General features: G+C 58.7%; 1 protein-coding gene across 5 annotated transcripts; it reads right to left on the bottom strand.

The window, feature by feature from the left end:
- Nucleotides 1-1,318: 1,318 nt before the first annotated feature.
- Nucleotides 1,319-14,543, bottom strand: TP53I11 (tumor protein p53 inducible protein 11). 5 transcript variants are annotated; one of them, XM_004585382.2, is made up of 8 exons: nucleotides 14,343-14,543; nucleotides 5,886-5,969; nucleotides 5,307-5,453; nucleotides 4,866-4,924; nucleotides 4,661-4,709; nucleotides 4,231-4,327; nucleotides 3,023-3,124; nucleotides 1,319-2,629 (listed from the first exon to the last, which is right to left on the bottom strand). In XM_004585382.2, exons 3-8 carry the CDS (start codon nucleotides 5,433-5,435, stop codon nucleotides 2,496-2,498), a joined length of 570 nt encoding a protein of 189 aa, XP_004585439.1. In that variant the 5' UTR covers nucleotides 5,436-5,453; nucleotides 5,886-5,969; nucleotides 14,343-14,543; the 3' UTR covers nucleotides 1,319-2,495. The 5 variants fall into 5 exon arrangements, with proteins under 5 accessions (XP_004585439.1, XP_058519118.1, XP_058519117.1 ...); XM_058663135.1 differs by having other exon boundaries at nucleotides 5,886-5,965; XM_058663134.1 differs by having other exon boundaries at nucleotides 5,307-5,463; nucleotides 5,886-5,965; nucleotides 14,343-14,539.
- Nucleotides 14,544-19,237: the final 4,694 nt, after the last annotated feature.

Here is a 19,237-nt window from a genome sequence, read left to right as displayed (position 1 = left end):
CTTAGCAGTTGTGGTGGAGCCTGCAGTTGGCACCCCAGCCCTCTCGGAGGGACCTGGGGCGTGCCCATCTCTAGGCCTCACATGTGGCTGCAGCTTCCTGGAAGAGGCAAATGGTGGCATGGAGGTTGGCAAAAAAAAAAAAAGCCCACGGGCAGAGTGGACAGGACTCGCTGGGACAGGCAGGAAGGCCTCTCTTTAAGGGTTTCACCCTTGGATTGGGCAGCACACATCCAAGACTTTCCCTGGGAAGCCACGCCCTGCCTTGAATACCATTTGCCAAGGAGCCCCTCCTGCCCCTTGGAGTCCTCACGGGACAGGGTTAAGGGATTCAGGCCCACACCTGGGCCTTCTCAGAGTCCCTCTGTATACATAACCAAGGGGTCCCCCCCTCAGGACCTCCCAAACCAGCCAAGGCCCCAGCACTTTGCCCTGTCCCCCCACCCCTGAAGGTCCCTTGTCGGAAGTCTATTTTGCAAACTGTGGCTGGTCCTTGCAACAGATCCCAGAGCTAACTTATGTTTCTCTTCTGTGTGATCCTCCCTCGCCCCCTTTTTTATATGATGCAGCCAGAGTTTTTGTAATATAAAACAGGACGCCCACACGGATGGTTTTGCACTGGTTTTGTGACCGTTTCTTATAAAAAGAAAAAAGGAACGAAGAATAAATAGTGACCGTGAAGAAAGGTGGTCTTGCTTTTTGGGGGAAGTGGTGGTGGTGGTGAGGCTGGCCTGGGATGCAGGCAGAAGCTTGGCAGAGATGAGGAAGGGAAGGTACAGGTAGTATCCAAGGTAACACAGGGCAGGCCCACACCATCCAGGCCTTTCCCCTGCTTCTTAGGGTCCCCTTGTCCCTCTCCTGCCAACCATCGCCTCTTCCCTGGGCCCCACCTTCACTGTGGGTGATGGTGTGGGTCCCTCGCTTAGGACAATGTTTTACAAAGTCCCAAGGCCAAGATCATGGCTGGACAGCCAGGGTCCCCGACACCTGGGTCAACGCTCCCCCTCAACCACCCCAAGCCAGGCTTGGCCAACTGTCCATGTCACAGGGCCTCAGCCCAAGGTGCCCAGTGCACAGCCTGGCTCCCTCTGTGCCCCAGACTGCCAGCGTAGGCAGGACAACCCAGCCAGCATCCACCAGGGCAGGATAGGCCCCAGGCTTTGGCCTTTGGGGAGCCACAGGGAGCCCCTGGCCTGCCTTTCGTGGCTGCAGCATAACCCTGGGGAACAGCAGACAGGAATAGCAGGAAGCAATGGCCCCAGTAAGGTGTTGGCACCACTCAGCCTCTCAGCAGCATTGCCAGGCATGAACCTGTGGTAGGCAGGCAGACCCATGGATGCTAGAACTGGCTGGACCCTGGACCCCTCACCTATGCCTGCCTGTCCAGGGAGTCACCATTCCTACAGTGTTAGTGGCAAAGGGCAAGGGCTCTGGGGGTGCACAGCACAGGTGGGTGGGCCTGCGGCAAAGGCTAGCAAGGGGCTCTGAGGCTGCAAGGGGGCCCACCACCCTTTCCCAGGAGTGGTTGGGAGCAAGGGAACTTCCACCCAACTTCTCTGCACAGTCATCTTGGGCCAAGCTGCCAGTCCAGAGGGCAGTACCCGGTCAGGGGGAGGCACTGGGCCAGGGACAGCAGGCCAGGAGGACAGCCCGGCTTGGCTTTGCTCCTCCACCTCCAACCCCTGTCACTCCCACGTGGCCTCCATGTGGCAGTACCTGTGTCCATCTTTCGGGGGCCTATGCGTGAGGCTGTGGACTGACCTAGCCCAGGCAGACTAAAGATGGCATTCCCCAGGCCCTGGGGTGGACACCAACTACCCTATAGCAAGGCTGCAGCGGGGGCCACTGGGTATGAAAGGGAAGTGCCAGTTCCACCTACAATCACTGCCCATCAAGCCATACTGGGCAGTGGGAGACGGCACATTTGTGTGCGTGGCCAGTGTGTGTATACGTGACCTGTGTAGGTATATATGTGTATTCAGGAGCAGAGGGACAAGGGATGGGGTGGAAAGGGCCCCAAATGAGGGGTGAGGGCCCAGGGTCAAGGTCTCAGGGGGTCCCAGGCAGAAGACAGAAACCAAGTTCAGCTGCTTGGGCGCCAGGCTGATCTGTGGGGGGAGGGAGAGTTGGCGCTGGAAAAGCAGCAGGCTGTGGCCCCCAGCCTCACACATAGGCAGCTTCCTGGCCCCGACTCGGTCCACGGATCCCAGGCTTTGGATGCAAGAGTCCCACGCAGAGGTGTCCGGGAGTGGGGTGAGAAGCAGGTGCAAAGGCCTGCATTTCCTCACGGCAGCATCTCAAACCAGAAAGGCCGGGAGAGTAGGACACCCGGGAGGAGGGGAAGGTGCAGGCCTCCCGCCAGCAGTGGAGCTGGGGCAGCACGGGGAGGGGCCCTCCTGCCTCCCAGAAACCTCAGAACCAGCCGGGCCTCAGGCCTAGGCAGGCCTGCCCCCTCCCCCGGCACCTCCTCCTCCCCCGCCAGCCCTGCAACTGGTTGGCTACACTTTCTTGGGCTTCCGGCCGACTTGGTAATAGTAGTACACGCTGATGGCGACAAAAACCAGGCGGCTGGCCAGGAGCAGCAGGATCCCCAGGGACATGAGGCCCGTCTCGGCCAGCGTGGCAGTGACCACTGTGGGGGAAAGAAAGGCCAGCGGGGAGGTCAGGGGAGGGACAGGATGCCATGCCGCCCCTCCCCATGCTGACCGTGTCTTGCCAGCCAGCGCATGCAGGACCCGGCCTCCCCGCCGCGCCCCGGCCCTCCATGGTGTGAGCAGGAGGGGCAGGGCCCATGCAGCCCTTGATTGTTTGTGAATCCAGCAGGTATGGCACCTGTGGGCATGGGCTAGGGCAAGCTTGGACTTCCGGGAAGACACAGGTGTGTGGCCTGTGTATACAGGTGAGCAGGTTGTCAGCCACAGGAGCCCCTGACCCCCATCTCTCCCGTAAACTGCAGGGGTGACAGCTACACAGCATGAAGCAGAGCGCAACGGCAGGGCACAGCCGGGGAGTGGGGGGCACTCACCCAAAAACTGGACCCCAAAGTAGCAGGCTTCAGTGAGCAGGGTCCAGCGAATGATGACCTTCTCGGCCGTGTAGAGGGCGTTCCACATGATCAGGGAGATGCCTGGGGCAGCAGACAACCCTTGCTTGACAGTGGCACGGCCCAAGCCCCCAGCTCCTCCCCTCTGTCTCAGGGAGGTGGATGACCTGCACTTCCACAAGTCCCCACCCCAACTCCATCTTTCAATCAAAACCTGCTCATCCCATGTCCCATTCCTCACCCACCCCCCAACCCAGGTTCAGTTCTGCTGCTGTAATCCCTGCCTGTTGTTTCCAGGGCCCTAGGGGCCCCTGGGTCAGTCACTTTGCTTCACTGGGACTTGATTTTCCCATCTGCAAAATGGGAGTGCTCAGTTGGTGAGTGGCCCGACCTTAGCCAGTTGTGTCCTCGGGACTCGGAATTGATGAAAAGGTGAGTTTACACATTCCCTGGGCCTCTCCAGGGAGCCCCAGGAAAGGGTCACCCCAAGGAACTCAGAGGGAAGGAACTCAGATTCTGTCTCTGGTACTCCCTTAAGCTTTGTTTCCCCAGGATCTGCAGGCTCTCTGCAGCCATGGCCCAGGGGGCACCTCCTCCTTTCCAGCCATCTGCACTGTACTCTGCCACCGCCCACGTGAAGTCAGCCCTCATCACCATCACTTGCACCCCAGCGGTACTGAAGACCAAGTGCAAGGAAAGGAGATGGTCCCAGAATGGGGAGTGGGTATCCTTGGGTGGTGGGGTCCTGCTCACTGTGGGATGTGAGCCAGGAGGTGTGGGGAGGCAGGCGGACCCAACCACGCAGGGGGTTGACTTTGTAGGCCACAGGGATCCCTGAAATGCTTGGGGTGGGGGAAGGGATACCACCCCTGCTGGGCTGTGTAAAAATAGCCCAACAGAGCCACTGGGTGCAACTCAATATACACTAGTGATTCTGAAGGCCCTGGGGACTGGGGTGGAGTGGTCGTGTGACTCCAGAGGACAGGGCCAAGCCTCACACACCTCTGTACCCCAGCAGGCAGCATGGCTAAGTCCCAGTGTTGCTCCAAGTCCCAGGCCACTGGGTACATTCTACCAAAGGCCACCAGATGGCAGCATCTACCCATCAGAGGCCGACCACTCAGCAATGGGGCAAGGGTTGGGTCAGGGAGACACTCCCAGAGGGCCCTCACCCATCCAAGAGCACTCACTGAGGAGGGCGCCACCGTAGAGTCGGATGGGAGTCTTGCTTGTCACCTCAGCTCCATCAAAGACAGCATCGTAGAGCTGGTCAGGGAAGGCGAGGGCCTGTGGACAGCAGAAGGGGCACTCTGAGGCCTGGCTTTGGATGCGGATTGAGGGGAGTGGCATTCAGGGGGCATTTCCTTCCTTCTCCCACGGAGCAGGATCTTTGGAGAGCAGAGTGGAGGGTCGGGTCCTTGACCACCCACCACCACTCTAGGCCAGGCCAGTTGTTCTGAAGTTTCTTAGGGCAAGGAGTTGGGAGGTGCAGTGTCAGAGACAGTGGAAGCTGGAGGGTCCCCCAAGCCAGAGGCAGCAGCCAGGACCAGGAATGCCAGTGAGTGCCAGTACAGATGGTGAGGAAGCTGGGGTGTGTTTGTGTGGAGGGGTGGTGCTTACCATGATGGCGATGCCGGAGAACAGCACAGCTGAGACAAACTGCCAGACCCTGGGGATGGACAAAGCCAGGTCACAGCCGGGCTCCAGGGGACCCTCCCTCCACATCCGGGGTGCCCCAGGTATGGCTTTTGGGGGAAGAGGGGAAGGTGGGGTGGGGGGGAGTAACCAAATGGGGGTCTTCCTCCTCCTCCCCCACAGAGCTCACCTGAGCCCCAGCGGCTCCCGAACAGCAAACTTGATTTCATTGCCCAGGACCTGGCTGATCTGTGGACAAAGCGGGTCAGGCAGGCAGCAGGAAAGGAAGCACCCACAACCCCCACCTCTACCGCACCACCTGGGTGTCTCCGTCCACTCACACAGCCGCCACCCAGCCCTTGCCTCCACTTGACACCCACAAGCTGCAACTACGGGGGAGCTGAGGTGGCCCCTGCCTCAGCTTCCCCTCCATGTAATGGGTTAGCCGTTGCATCGCCATCCCCCAGCGCCAAGAGAGCAAAGAATCCCCAAGAAGCGGCTGATCCTAGAAGCCATTCTGGTTCTAGTCTCCCGACTCCTCACACCCCCCCTAAACAAACACACAAGGAAGGTTCCAGAACAAGGAGCCCAGCCCTAGGGCCACTGGCTCTCCCGGTCCCTCCGTGCCCACCTTGGAGCGGTGCACTTCCCCGTCGTCGTCCTCGCCGCCCACGCCCAGCACCTTGCGCGTCTTGAGGCGGCTCACCAGGTCCGTCTGGCTGTGCTTCTTCATCAGCGGTGGGGGCTGCTTGGCCGCCATCTTGTCGTGGAACCCCACCTGGGGAACGCTGGGAACAGATGGTGGGGTCAGCCTGGCTTCCAGGCCTGGGGATGGGGGCAGATCCCCAGATATCCTCCGTCCCAACCTCAGGGCCCTGCTAAGATCGCCATCCACTTGGGGCCTCAGTTTCCCCATGTGTAAAGTGGGCTGGGGTGGGGCTTGGCTCACAGTAAGCCTCAGAGTAAGCATTGGGGTCTAGGCAGAGCTTTCCCGCGGGGATGGGGGTGAAGGAGGCTGGGAGTGGGGGCAGGGGCACTTGGATCTTGGGCCCCACTCACCTGCCACCCAGCAAGCCCTCCCCACTCCCATCTCCTCCCCTCCAGAAGCAATGGGCCTGGTGTGGGGCACAAAAGGAGGCTCCCAGATCTCTCACAGCCCTCAAGTCTCCAGCCTCCCCTTCTACCCGCGAAACCAGCGTTGAGCACCTACTGTATATAGGGGGCTGTGCTTGGCACCGAAGACGCAGAGATGAGCAGAACCCTGGTCCTCACCTTCAGAGGGTGCTCCGGCTACCTAGAGAAGTGGCGTCGGTTGGTTGGGGGAGGGCAATTTATGTCCATCCCTCTGGCTTCGGCACGCTCGGTCAGTGTTGCCACAGGCCGAGGGCACAGGTGTTTCCCCCACACCATTTTTGCACCTGCCCTTGTTTTAGAACAACAAAAGCAAAATAAAGCACAGGACAATCTAAGTGGAGAAGGAAAAAGCCAAGGGAGGCAGTATACCTGCTTGCATTTGGAAACAGGACACCTGTTAATGGCAAGTCAGCGTCTTCAGTGAATCTGAGTCCCTCCCCCGGGGGAAGGCACCAAGCCATTACATGTCCCTCGCCACCATCTTCTGGTGACTCTGGACAGAAGCTGTGCTCAGCCTGGCCTCCCTTCTGCTGCAGGGGCCAAGCTGCCCAGGAGGGGCCGGAGAGCCACTAGGGACAGCCTTATGCGGGGACACAGCCAATGCTGTCCAGCCTTCGCCCAGCCTCCGCTCTGGCTTGTGCTTTAAGGCATGCAGGAACATGCACCTTTTGGGAGTTGTGCAGTTGTGTGAATGCCAACACACATAGATTCATGGAGCTGCCACCTCCACACAGGACACGCAGCAATGGTCACAGCCTCCACACCACCTTGTGTTGTGCCAGCCACCCTGCATCCCAGCAGCCACTGATCTGCGCTCCTGTGCTGTAGTTTTGTTTGTGCAAAGGCATCACAAAGCAGCCGGTGTTGTGGCACAGCAAGATAAGCTGCTGCTTGGAACACCCACATCCCATGTCTGTGTGCTGGTTCAAGTCCTGGCTCTTCCCTTTCCTGCTGTACTCTATGGGAAATCAACAGAGAGTGGCCTAGGTGTTTAAGCTTCTGGCCCCTGTGTAGAGACCTGCACAGCGTCCCTGGCTGCCAGCCTCAGCCTGGCCCAACCCTGGTGGGTGTGGGCATTTGGGAGAGTGAATCAGCCAGTGCAAGCGCTCTCTTTCTCCCGTCAAATGCACACACAGATGGGATTATGAAGGACCCAGGCCTCTGCATCTTGCCCAAGACCTCTGAGCCTCAGCCAAGCTCTTGTAAAGACCCAGAGCCGCATCCCGGGAAGCGCCGGGCATTCTGTGTTCCCGTCCGCTCATGGCAGCACAGCTGGGCAGCTGCCAGTGTCTCAGGGCAATGAATGGAGCCAAGCGCACATGTCTGCAATTCTGGAAAGCCACAGGTTTTCACTTCTCTAAAGGTAAATAGCCCAAAGCGTGACTGGTGACTGACAGGGACATCAGAAAGACTCGTGGACAATGACATCAAAAAGAAAAGTGGAGCAAAAAAAAAAAATCTTTTAAAGATCCATGCATAGTTTTTCTTTTCCATAAACTTTCTGAAGACCTTTCATATGCATGGATTTTAAAACCCTCTTCACCAAAATAAACATTTTCAGAAATTACTCTATTTATTTTGTTGGAGAGGGAGGGAAACAGAGAAAGGGGAGACAGAAAGAAATATCTTCCATTCAGTGGCTCATATCCCCAAACTGCATCAGCCGGGGCTGGGCCAGGCTGAAGCCAGGAGCTTCATCTGACTCTCCTACGTGGATGCCAGGGACCCACATACGTGGGCCATCAACTGCTGCCTCCTAACCGAGGTGAGGACAGAGGGTACCTCCCAATCCTCCATCTCGGGCCCCCTGCCAGCCACACAGTTCCCTCCAGTACCTCCAGGTCAGTCCTCCCACCCTGGGGCAGGCACTGCGCTACAGTGAGGCTAGCTGCTTCTGTGACACCATGAGTGCTGGTGTGAGTCGTGGCTGCCCACTTCTAATCCAGCTGCCTGCTAATGTACCTAGGAGGCAACGGAGGGCGGCCCAAGGACTTGGGTTTCTGCTACCCTTGTGGAAGACCCAGATGGAGCTCCTAGCTCTTGAGCCTGGCCCAGCCCTGGCTACTGTCGCCATCTGGGGCAGGGGCAGGAAGAGCATGAACAGTGGATGGAAGAGCTCTGTCATTGTTTTTGAGATAAACACAGAGAGGAGTGACATTGCAACAGGGCTGGTGGTTAGACAGGGAGCAGTCCAGGCATGCACCTGGGCTACTTCCACTTCCCTTTCTTCACTCATTCAACCGTGCACCATGGAAAAAGTCAACCCATGCAGTCCTTGGGTTTCCTGTTTGGCCCAGCTCCCTCCCGAAGGCACCCCAGAGGACCATGTGGCCTCCAGGTCCCCTGAGACTGTAGCCCCAACACTTTGGCTCTGGCCAGCCTCCTGTGGAGTGATTTGCAGCCAAGCCAGGCAACCCACCAGGGCTTCCTCCTGCTGAAGCCGCAACCCCAGGCCTTCTTGTTCCCCAACTCCCTGTGTGTGTGGCCTTCTACTGCCATCCCCGTCAAACCCATCAGCTCTCCATGTCTGAGGCAAGCTCTTAGCCATTTCCATGCCTGGCCTAGGTCACTTAGACTGAATTCACCAAGACTGAATGATCCTGGGGCGGGCAGGTGTTCTGCCTAGCCAAGTACTTCTGAAGGCAGCACAGGGCGATAAACATCTGTGGGGCCCAGGGCACGGGCCTCGCTACCTGCAGAATTATCCAGGGCTAGCTGTGGCAGTCCTACAGAGGCTCTGCTCCATCCATGCCCTTGCTGGAGAAGAGAGCCGAAGTCTGGGGTGGGCAGATCTGCCTCCAACCACATGAAAGCAGGTGGTACAGGGAGAAGCCAAGGCACTTTGCAATGAGACAGGTCAAATCTGGCCACTCCCCCACTGGCCCAGTGGCCTCCAGGTGGGTGACATGATGGGAACCAGACAACAGGGCTTCCCTTATACGGAGCTCAAGACCCAGACAGGAAGAACCTGGCCGTGTAGACATCCTGGCTGGAGAATGGGATGAGGCAGCTGACCCACCTGCTGCATGAGACTGCAAGGTTTATGAGTGAGTTAGCTGGGGAGGCGGGGAAGGGAGCTGAGAGAGGCAAGCTAGGCAGGAGCATTCCCAAGACCTCCCACAAATAGCAAGACCCCAGAGACTGGGCCAGACCTGGAAAAGAGGGGCTTCCCGGGGCTGCCAAGCTTGTAGAGGGATGCTGTGCTGACTGACTGGGAATGCCAGGGCTCGGTTCCCATCCCTGGTGGCTCTATGACTCCAGAAAGGTCCCCATGCCTCTCTGAGCCCCATGTCTGCAACTGTGAACTCCAACTGTGCCTTCAGCTCTGTCCCGGGCTTGCAGTGACCCTAGAGAAAAACACAACTGGGAACCCAGCACCAGCTGTGAACTCCACTAAGGAAAGCAGCTACCAGGGCACAGGACAGTGGCCCGGGCGTGGCACTGGGCAGCAGAGACCTCCATGGGGAGGGGATAGCATTCCTGTGCGGGATTCTCCCATCACCCTGGGAGCCTGTCTAGGAAGCCCAGTTTCCATAGAAACCAAAGGAGACTGCCCACAAGGGCTGTTGCCTCAGGAACCCTGACCAGCCAGGGGAGGAAGGGCCCAAAGCGCCTAGCAGATGCCAGGCCTCCCTATGAGTCACAGTGAGTCACACACCCTCTGTGCCATCCCCAAAGCATCATGGCCACAGGGCCACTTCCTTCCAAAGACCCTGATCCAGAGGAGCCGTAGCTGTTCCCCTGATCTAATGGGCACACCTGCCCCTGAGAGACACCTGTTATACCCCAGTGACAAAGGCCCTACTGTCATGCCCATTTTCCAGATGAACAAACCAAAGCCCAAAAGAGTTATGCGTATGTTCCTAATGAACATGGAAGTACTGGAATCCAAACCAAGTCAACTGCGCTTTAACGGGAACTCCCGAGAGAAGCTCTGTGTGTGTGTGTGTGTGTGTGTGTGTGTGTGTGTGTGTGTATAGGGGTGGCGTGCTGGAAGAGGGGAGGGTCTGCTGAACTTGTTCCCCAGCCCCAGAAAACTGCACTCTGCCCTTCTCTGCCAGCATTGCCCCTCACCAAGTCCCTGGCAGGCCCCCAAGCTTCTGACCTGCTTCCTGGATTAGGCCCCCCGTGCCTGGGCAAGGCTGCTGGGAGCGGTATTGTTCTGTTATCACATTACTGCAAAATAGCTGGAAATGGGGTCTGGGACAGGGCATGAGGAGGCAGAAAGGGGAGGCCAGAGGGAAGGGGCCCTGCTTGCAAGGATGGACCGGAGGGTGCAGGGCAGCCCAGCCAAGGGGCAAGAGCCACAGCCCACCGCAGCCACTAGAGTGTGGGTCCTAGGACACCATGGCTGTGGCCCCTGACCTCAAAGGGATAGCAGTGAGTGGGGCCCTGGATGGAGGTGGGAGGGGCCTGCCTCCAACAGAACATCTAAGCTGCATGCAAGTCGGGGGCGGGTGCAGCCGCGTCACCTCTATCTGTCATCAGCTCAGCCTTTCCGCTGCTCACCATCACTGCCGACTGTGCTGATGACACAGAGTGGAGTGGAGCTGGGGGTTGGGGGTGAGTGAAGGTGAGGACAGGAGGGAGCAGGGTGGGAGTCGGGCTGCAAAGCTAGGCCCATGACAGTCAGGGGAACACTCCATGCTTTGTTTCCAAGAACCTCGAGGAACGCAAACCTCAGCAGTTGGCAGCAGAGGGTGTGCCCTGAGTCACTGGCCTCAGGCAGGGCAGCCGAGGTCATGGACAAAAAGAAAAAGAAAAAAAAAAAAACAAAAACACAGTGTTGGGCCACTGGAGTTCCACTCCGCTCAACACCTAGGGGTCCAGCTTCTAGACCTCCAATTTCTCCTAAGTCCCCCAACCTCAGTACCCAGGTGTCCCAGCCCTGTACCTGCCACCTGCCTGCCAGTCCTCTGCCTACTCAAGGTGCCCAGTTCCCAGAAAAGCAGAGGGACACCCAGAGTTATATTGTAAGCATCATGCAGCTTGGGGACAAAATAAATATTCCATGCAGAGGGCAGGGCAGGGGAAAGAAGGGGACATCCCCATGGAGCCTCGCCCACTAGACACAAGATGCTGCTATGTTCCTGGTCCATCTGGGACAACCATCCATCGTGACCCAGAAGGTGACGTCAAGAGTCATGCAGAGGGCCCTGCCTGTCCCAAGTGCCACTCACACAGGGCATAGCCCACAGAGAAAGCCAGAGAGGCCTGGCCTCCCCCTTGGCCCAGTGAAAACGTCAAGGTCCTCTAGGGCAGCGGGTGCCGTCGGTGGGACAGTCTGGCTCCCGGCTCCAGGCTCCTGGTCCCCAAGGGGCCAGAGCCCTTGTGAGAACAGAGTGAATGCCTGGCTCAGCTCTGCCCCAGCCCTGCCTGGTGCTGCTCAGGAATTTGGAGGTGGCAGGGAGGAAAGGAGCCAAGTTTCCTGGGTGTCCCTCCTGGCTGAGCCACTTTTCTCAGAAGTAGGTGGCAATCTGTCTTCTTCAGCAGTTGGGAGAGACAGGTGGAGGGGTCTCTGGGCTCTACCCAGCCTGGGGGTGAGCCTCAAGCACACAGGGTCTCTCCCCCAGAGACTGAGGTTTAGGCTTAGCGATGGCAACTCCAAAGGCTCATGCTGACATCCTAACCACCACCTGCTGGTTGAATGGCTTGGGGCCAGTGATGTGGCTTCTCTGGGCCTTGGTCTTCTCAGCAGGTAAATGGGTGCAGTTACAACACCTGCCTCTCACCAAGGAGGAAATATACACAAAACATACGGAACGGGATGCTTGGGGACAAGGGCTCAGTGACCCTGAGGCTGCTTTGGTGTCTCTAGACTAGCTCCAGCTGGGGCCCCTTTGTGCCATGGTGGAGTGGAGAGCTTTGAAGGCCAGGACTGCTATAGCCAGCAAGGAGGGTGACAGAGAACCCAGGCAACCCTGGGGAGCTGTCAGCAGGAGGTCAGAGAGTCCAGGGAAGAGGCTGGCCCAGGGCTGGAGGGGACACAGAATCCTCCAGGCTCTTCAGCCTGGGTGTTCCCCTCCATGCACTCAGAACTTAGCCAGGCCTTGCCCTGGCAGGGGCATGGCCAGTGTCACTGAGTATGGAGGCGTGGGGTGCTGGGAAGCACGTGGAGCCAGGCACTCGCTGCAGCTGCTATTCCTGGGCTGGTAAACCCGGGATGATGCAAGTACATCTCTGTCCTCATCTGTGAAAAGGGGTGGGGTGGGGGCTTCATCCCATCTCAGCCAGCCTGGCCTCCTATGCAAGGGCTTCAAAAGGTTCGAGGAAACAGGATTACACATTTATTTCTAAAAGTATGAAACCAGGCCAAGTTTTCTCATGAGGCTGATTTTTCCCTGAAACTTCTGAAGACCCTGATATTATGCAGAGATTTCATATACATTTTTTCCACACCAAAAGAATCTTTTAACTCATATTTCCACCATCCCTTTGAAGCACCTTCTATCTCTTCTCCACGCTGTCACTCCAGCCTAGCTGTGTCCCAGCCTTGGCACAGGCTGTTATGGGCAGGACTTAGAACTCTCACAGCTCATTCCCCTCTTCTCCTCCTCTGACGCAGGGGGGTCTCTGAGACACACCCTTCCACCTCAGACATCAAGACCCCAGCACCTGCTGGTGCACCATGCAGTCTGCTTATAGGTCTGCCATTTGCCCCTCCCCTGTAGTTGTCAGCTCCAGAAACACAATCCCCTCCCAGAGGGAGTCCAGAACTGCAATTGCCACTTGGCTCCATGCATTCTTTCTGGGCTAACAAAAACCCCCACAACTGCCTTCAACAGACAAAAGGAGCAGCCCAAACCTCTCTGCACGTGGGTTACTCTAGGTCCCTCATGCCTAGAGCAGGCGGGGCCCAGGTCTGAACCTGGAGGAAGGGATGCCGTGGAGCGCGGGCAGGTGCACCTGCCAGGTGGGATGAGGCAGGGCAACGCGCTCAGGTCCGGACACAATAAGATGCGCGGGTGAGGCTGCCATCAAGCGGGCAACAGCCGGGGCAGCCGATCTTAGTAACAAATCAAAAAGAAGGATCTCTCCTCCGGGCCCTGGGCGGCGGCTAAGGGATGGACACTGCCCCCTCCTGGCTCTGCAACAAAACGACCCCCATCGCTCCCATCCTCCACCCCGCCGCCCTCCCGGTCCCCGAGATCCCCGGCTGCAGGTCCAGGACCCCTGGCGGGCAGCCAAGGGTGGAGACCCCAGGGACCACCCGGCTGGGGGAACCCCAAAGGACTTCGCCCTGCCGGTTGGTCCTGGCGACAAAAGTTTGACTAAAAGAAACCAAACAGGAAGTGAGGGTGGCGGGGCGGCCTTGGCCAGCTGCGCCGTGCTGCCGGGGGCGGGGGGTGAACTCAGGGTTCGCGGCCTCCGCCCCGCCTCGCTCCCCCACCATCCCGGCCGCGAGAAGGTGGCCCGAGCCCGAGCCCTGGTGGGGAGGGAGCGGGGAGGCGAGGAACAGCCAAGCCAGGACGCCGAGAGCAACTGGGGTGGGCGCGGCATTCCCGCCCTTTCCTTCCAGACCCCCAGGGTGGGGGGCGAGTATGTTTGCCCCGGAAAAGGGGCCCCCGGGTCCCCAGCCCCCCGCACGCAGGTCAGCGACCCTGCACCGCCTGCCAGCTCGGTGCGGATCGTGCGAGCCAGGGAGGTTCGGGCTCCTCTCCGCACCTGTGCTTCCCCTCCCCGCCCCCCGGCCGGGGCAGAGGCGCCACCGGCGTTTCTCCCAGCTCCTCTCCAGCTGGGGGCTCTGGGATCTGTCCCACCTTGCTCTCCCCTTCCGATCGGCCCCTCTCTCCCACTCCCATCCCACCCCCGGCTTCAGCCACTTTAAGACCAAGGGCTGGGGGCTGGAGTCCCCATCCGGGCTGCCAGGCGTCCCCACCCTGGGCTTCTCCGGCCCAACTCCCGCTCCCACAGCCCCCGTGACAGGCCTGTGGATAGGGGGCCACGCCGCCACCACCTGGGGCCGCGACCCTGCGGGGGCGAAAGCCAGAGTAAAGGGAAAAAACTCCCAAGTTTGCGCCGCGCACTCCTCCGGCCGGGAACAATGGCGCGAGGGGGGAGGGGACGGAACCGAGCGCGGGGAACAGAGTCAGACCCCAGGGACAGAGGAGAAACTGCTTTTCTCTGTTTCTCACTCGCTCCGAAACCAGAGACTGCGAGCCTGAAAGCGGGGGGCTGTGGCGAAATAAATAACCCAAGGAGCAGCAGCCCGTGCAGGCTGAAAGCCGGGAGGAGAGAGGGAAACCGAGTCAGAGGGAGGGGCAGTAGGGCGGAGGGGAAGCCGAGGAGGGAAGCCGAATGGGCTGTGGGAACCGAGCCTCGGGGAGGACTCCCGGAGTCCGGGGGAACCCGCGCAGGTGTCAGGATGTCCTGGAGGCGCCCTGTCGGCGCGCCGGGTCCTCGCCCCCTCACCCCGCCGCGGTCCCTGGGGCCGCGGGAAGCCGGGCGGGCTGCGTGGCGATGCGCAGGCGGCGGCCGGTGGGCAGGTGCGAGGCTGGTGCCGGCGGCGCCGGCGACGGGGCCCCGAACTTACGTGCTGTGCGGAGCTGAGGGTCTCACATCGCGCCGCCCGCGCCGGGCTGGGGCCAAGCAGGGCAGGGCAGGGCAGGTCCGGCTGGACTGCGCGCCCCGCGCCGCCGGCCTTTAGCCGAGTCTGGCGGCCCGCGCTGGTCCCTCCTCTTGGATCGGCGCGCGAGCCAATGGCGCGCCGTCCCCTCCCACGCGCCGGGCCGCCTCGCCCCCGAGGGTGGCCGCCGGGGCGCTGGCGGGAGAGGACTTGGTGGTGGAGGGGGGCGGAGGGGGCGGAGGGGGCGGGCCCCGGGGTGCTACCAGCCGCGACTTGCCACGCAGATCGCATGCGAGGGGCGCTCTCCCGTCCCAATCGGAGGCGCGTAGGAACCGAAACCTGGGGTGGAGAGGCCCGTGATGGCCAGAAGGACCGAGGCTGGCAAGTTCTGAGCGCTGGCTTTGCTGGGACTTGACCACTCGCGTACGCTGTCTTCCCTCTCTTTGTGGGATTTCCCCAGGGCTTAGGCCACTGTCTGGAACAGGAGGCACTGTTGGCGATGCCCAAGTGTGAACTAACACAGTTGCAACCGTGGTCACCCGCTGCAGAGCGCCGGCTTGGTGCCAGATGCCCTACACCGAAGCAGTTTCCTGTATTAACTCGTTTGATGCTCTTAGCAGCCTCTGAGATCCAGGCTACCAGGCCCATTTCACAGATGGTGGTGGTTAGTTCACTTTTGCCACCATCATCACAGCCTAGGCCCACCCTTCTTCCCCCACTGATACGGCTTTGTTAAATAATAGCACATCTGCTGTCCTCCCTCTCCCCCGCTCCATCATTACTACCACCCATAGCTCTGAATTTCGGCATCAAGGCTTTTGGGGGACCCAGATCCCAGCATCTCAGGATATGCTGGAGGGAGCATAGTCTCAGACCCCTTATCCCAGCACCTGCCTGGGGTAAGGGTGATGTGGAAGATTGGGGTCAGAGGTTCTGGAGGCTTTCTGGGAGGTTACTACAGGAGACAACTCTCTCCCCTCCTGGGCTCATTTTGCCCAGCTTCCAACAGCCCTGTACCCTGCTTTTTAGAAATGTACCTGCAGCACTTACTGCAGTGATGGTGGTGGGGCTATAGTGGGCCCGGAAGGGGGCAAGAAGAGGATCCAGGAAGACAAGGCAGAGAGGGGAGTCATCCAGGTGGGCATCCAGGCTCCACGTTTAGTTCATTCTGCACCTGTTCTCTGAGGTGGAGCCCAGCAGGCTGTGGAACTGAGCTGTGCAGGTTCCCTGGGCCCTCTGCCTTCTAGGGATTGAGTGGCTCCAAGCCGCAGCTCTCCAGATGGTCTGTGAGGGGCGCTCTGCCGCCCCGCTTGGAGGCACATGGTTGGGGGGGCTCACTTCATCTGTTTACAAAGCAGGCTGACCTGCTGTAAGAAGCACTTGTGGTTGTCTGGGAAATTTGAAGTTAGCAGAGGCACCTGGCACTTACTGAGCACCAACTGTGCAGGGCCCTTGGGGCTGGCAAGCATGCAGAGAGCTGGGATTGGGCAGGAAAGCTGTGTCCTTTGCTGGCAAGTGACCCCAACGGTGTCTGGTTCATGGTCAGAACCAAGCAACCGGTAGCTGCTATCATTACCAAGGTGACTAAATCCACGGAGTCGTCAGCTCTGCTCCCAGCCAAGCACCTGGCCAGTGATAACCGATAACGGATGATTGAATCAATCAGTAACCAAACAACGATGCTGGGCTAGGGCTGCTCTGGGGTGGTGCTAGTGGCTTGGATGTGATTAGAATGACCCCCCAAGGTACTGTGGGGGAAAGATCTAAGAAGGGGTAAGGCGACCGGTCACACACACACACACATGTGCATGTACACCATTTACATGTCACTCCTCCTGCTATCTTTTCTACCTGCAGGTCTTTGGGGGGCTGAAGGGAAGGACCCTGGTTGCTCTTATAGGAGTGACCACCCCATCACTGGCAGCATGCAAGCCAGAGTTTTGCATGGAAGAGCTGACAAGGGCTACCAGGGCAGGGATCCCCACCTTACATGCATATTCCACAGGGATAATTTTGAAGTTCTGTGTCCCTTGGTGGCCATGAACAGGGAGATTCAGTGCACAGACTGGGCTGAGCCAGTCTCGCCTTCCTTGGTGGAGGAGTCTTAGTTGTGTCCTTCCGTGTTCCCAGGGAAGGTCCGGGGTTCTGAGGCATCAGGGGAGGGCAGGACACAATCCCTGACTTTGGAACACTTTCAAAGAGTCACGTGCAGCCATGGAGATGCTTCACGATGGACTGGGATGGAGACACCCAGAGCTCTGAGGCTACCTCCAGCAAACATGGCCACCTAGGGTGTGAATCTCTCCCCTTATGTCTTGGTCAGCGCCTTCCTAGCTCCTGCTGCATGGTGCTAGAGAGGGGCTGGCTCAGTGCTGCTAGGGCGGCTCCTTCCGGGTGAGAGTAAAGATGCATTAAAGGGCTGGAAGGGCTGGAAGACTTTCCACCTCCACCCCGTACCCACCTTCCTAATACATCTTTTAGAGGCCCCTACTGTATTCCTCCATACCTGTTTTTCTTTTTTTCTTTTAAGATTTATTTATTTTTTATTGCAAAGTCAGATATACAGAGAGGAGGGAGAGACAGAGAAGATCTTCTGTCCAATGATTCACTCCCCAAGTGACTACAATGGCTGGAGCTGTGCTGATCTGAAGCCAGGAGCCAGGAGCTTCCTCCGGGTCTCCCACGTGGGTGCAGGGTCCCAAGGCATGGAGCCATCCTCAACTGCTTTCCCAGGCCACAAGCAGGGAGCTGGATGGGAAGTGGGGCCGCCGGGATTAGAATTAGCGCTCATATGGAATCCAGGCGCATGCAAGGCGAGGACATTAGCCTCTAGGCTACTGTGCTGGGCCCTCTTTTTTTTTTTTTTTTTAAGATTCATTTGAAAGACAGTAATGGAAAGAAGGAGAGAGAACTTTCATTCATTGATTCACTTCTTATTGGCTAGGCCTCGCACCTGGTGCATGCAGCCAAGCCCTGTATCTAACTGCTTCCTCAGGTGCGTTAGCAGGGAGGCACAGCAGCCAGGCCTGGAACTGGCGCTCCGATGTGGGATGCCGGCATCACAGGCAGCAGTTTGGTTCAGTAGACCTGCACTCTAGCCTTTTCAGAAGTCCCGCGCATCCAGCTTGGGAACACTCCCAGGATGCCTTTCTGTTATTGATTTTCCTGCCATAGTGCAACTTTACTCACGAAGGAATTAGGCAGTTCAGTGTGAGGCTGCTGTGAGGTTTGCCAAGTGTCTTCCTAATGCCAGGCGAGAGTAGGGGCTCATGGGAGCATGGTAACAAGGAGCTATCCGTGTGATTCACAATACAGGACAAAGACCAGATCCCGCAGGGTGAGAGGAGGAGGTGGGGACCCTGACTGTGGGTGAGAACCAGTTCTGTGGCCTCTGTCGCACCGGGAGATGCAGTAGACATGTTGTGCCTCTCAGAACTGGTCATAGTCATATCATGGAAGGTCCTTAGACGGGACACACTTATTTGTGGTTCATTCCTATGACTGCGATGCTTCTGCTTTGAGGCATTCCCCCTGAGGAGCATCAGGAGCCTGGGCGTGGAGCCAGGAGATGGCCAGCCCATGACAGACTGACTGTCACTCTCTGGTCCCATGGGAGCATGGGAGCAGCTGTGGCCCTGTCTTTCCCTGGTCTCACGTGGGCAAGGGTGATAGGAGTGGGTGAGAGAGTATGCATGAGTGTGCCTGTGTGTTTGCGCCTGCACAGGTGGAGGTGGGGTGTTGGGGGGAGGTGGACAGGGACTGCCCACGTTCCTGATGGGAACTTGAAAGGAAAGATAGGGATGTTACCGGGTTGCCATGAGGTTAGTTTTAGCCCGTGGGCATGGGGAGGAGAGAGGCTGGGGCAGCCAGGCTTGTGTCTAGTCTGGGGGAGTCTCCAGGGCCAGGGCCTGGGGATGGTGACACCACCCTCTTCTTGGAGTTGGGGATGGGAGTATAGAGGAGAGGCTGGCAGAGGCCTGGTATGATTGAAGCCTGGAATTCTGGGACCACTAGAACTGGAGCGATGTCTCACTTGTCTGGACCTCAGTTCCCTCATCTGTAAAGTGGAAAGAACGTTGGGACCAACCGCTGGGGGTTATCGGGCCTTTAAGAGAGCAGGTGCAAGTGCTAAGTCATTATGGCTAGGGTTGATATTGGCAGCCCAGGGGAAACAGGGGCCTCAGCAGTGTGGGTGCTGGGTCAGTGGTGAGGGGCAGCTCTGGGGTGAAATAGGGAGTGGGGCCAGGGATCTGGGCTTCCTCGAATCCCTTGGTGGTGTGCCTCCCATCCCCCAAAGCCCCTGCTCTGGGCCTGCCTGGGGAGAAAAATCCCAATGCCTCTCTCCCTGCCTGTGGCCTGGTGGTCCTGGGGTGAGCATCAGGGAAGGGAGAGGGGTGCTCAACAACCACTTCCCAGGCAGGCCCACCCCACCCCCGACACACGCACACTGCTTCCAACCAGGGAAGACTGACCAGGCCTCCTTCTGCCGCCTCCACCCTTCCCTCCTGTGACTCATCCCCATCTCGCTGCTGGTTGGCTCTTACTACACTGGGACCACAAAATGTCAGGCAATTCCTTACCTGGGGGAGACAGAACGGATGGAGCGGGGGTGGAAGCGAGGAGGATCGGGTCTCCCCAGGGCTGGAGTGTAATGCCCAGGACCAAGGCCAGCTCTTTCCTGTTTGGGGGGGGGGGTGTGGCAGGAAGGTGCCAGGGACGCAGGGAAGAGGAGGATTGGGAATTAGCCTGTGCTGGCCTGAGGTGCAAAGCCCTACTCCTCCGCTAACTCCTCCCACAGCATTAAGCAAGGTGTGCAAGTCTCCCTGAGCCTCGGTTTATCTGTGAAATGGAAAGAGGAAGAC

The sequence above is a fragment of the Ochotona princeps genome, chromosome 4, assembly GCF_030435755.1.
Source record: "Ochotona princeps isolate mOchPri1 chromosome 4, mOchPri1.hap1, whole genome shotgun sequence".
Lineage (NCBI taxonomy): Eukaryota > Metazoa > Chordata > Mammalia > Lagomorpha > Ochotonidae > Ochotona > Ochotona princeps.
Note: the sequence above shows the minus strand (reverse complement) of the source record. Positions and strands in the feature narration are given on the sequence as shown.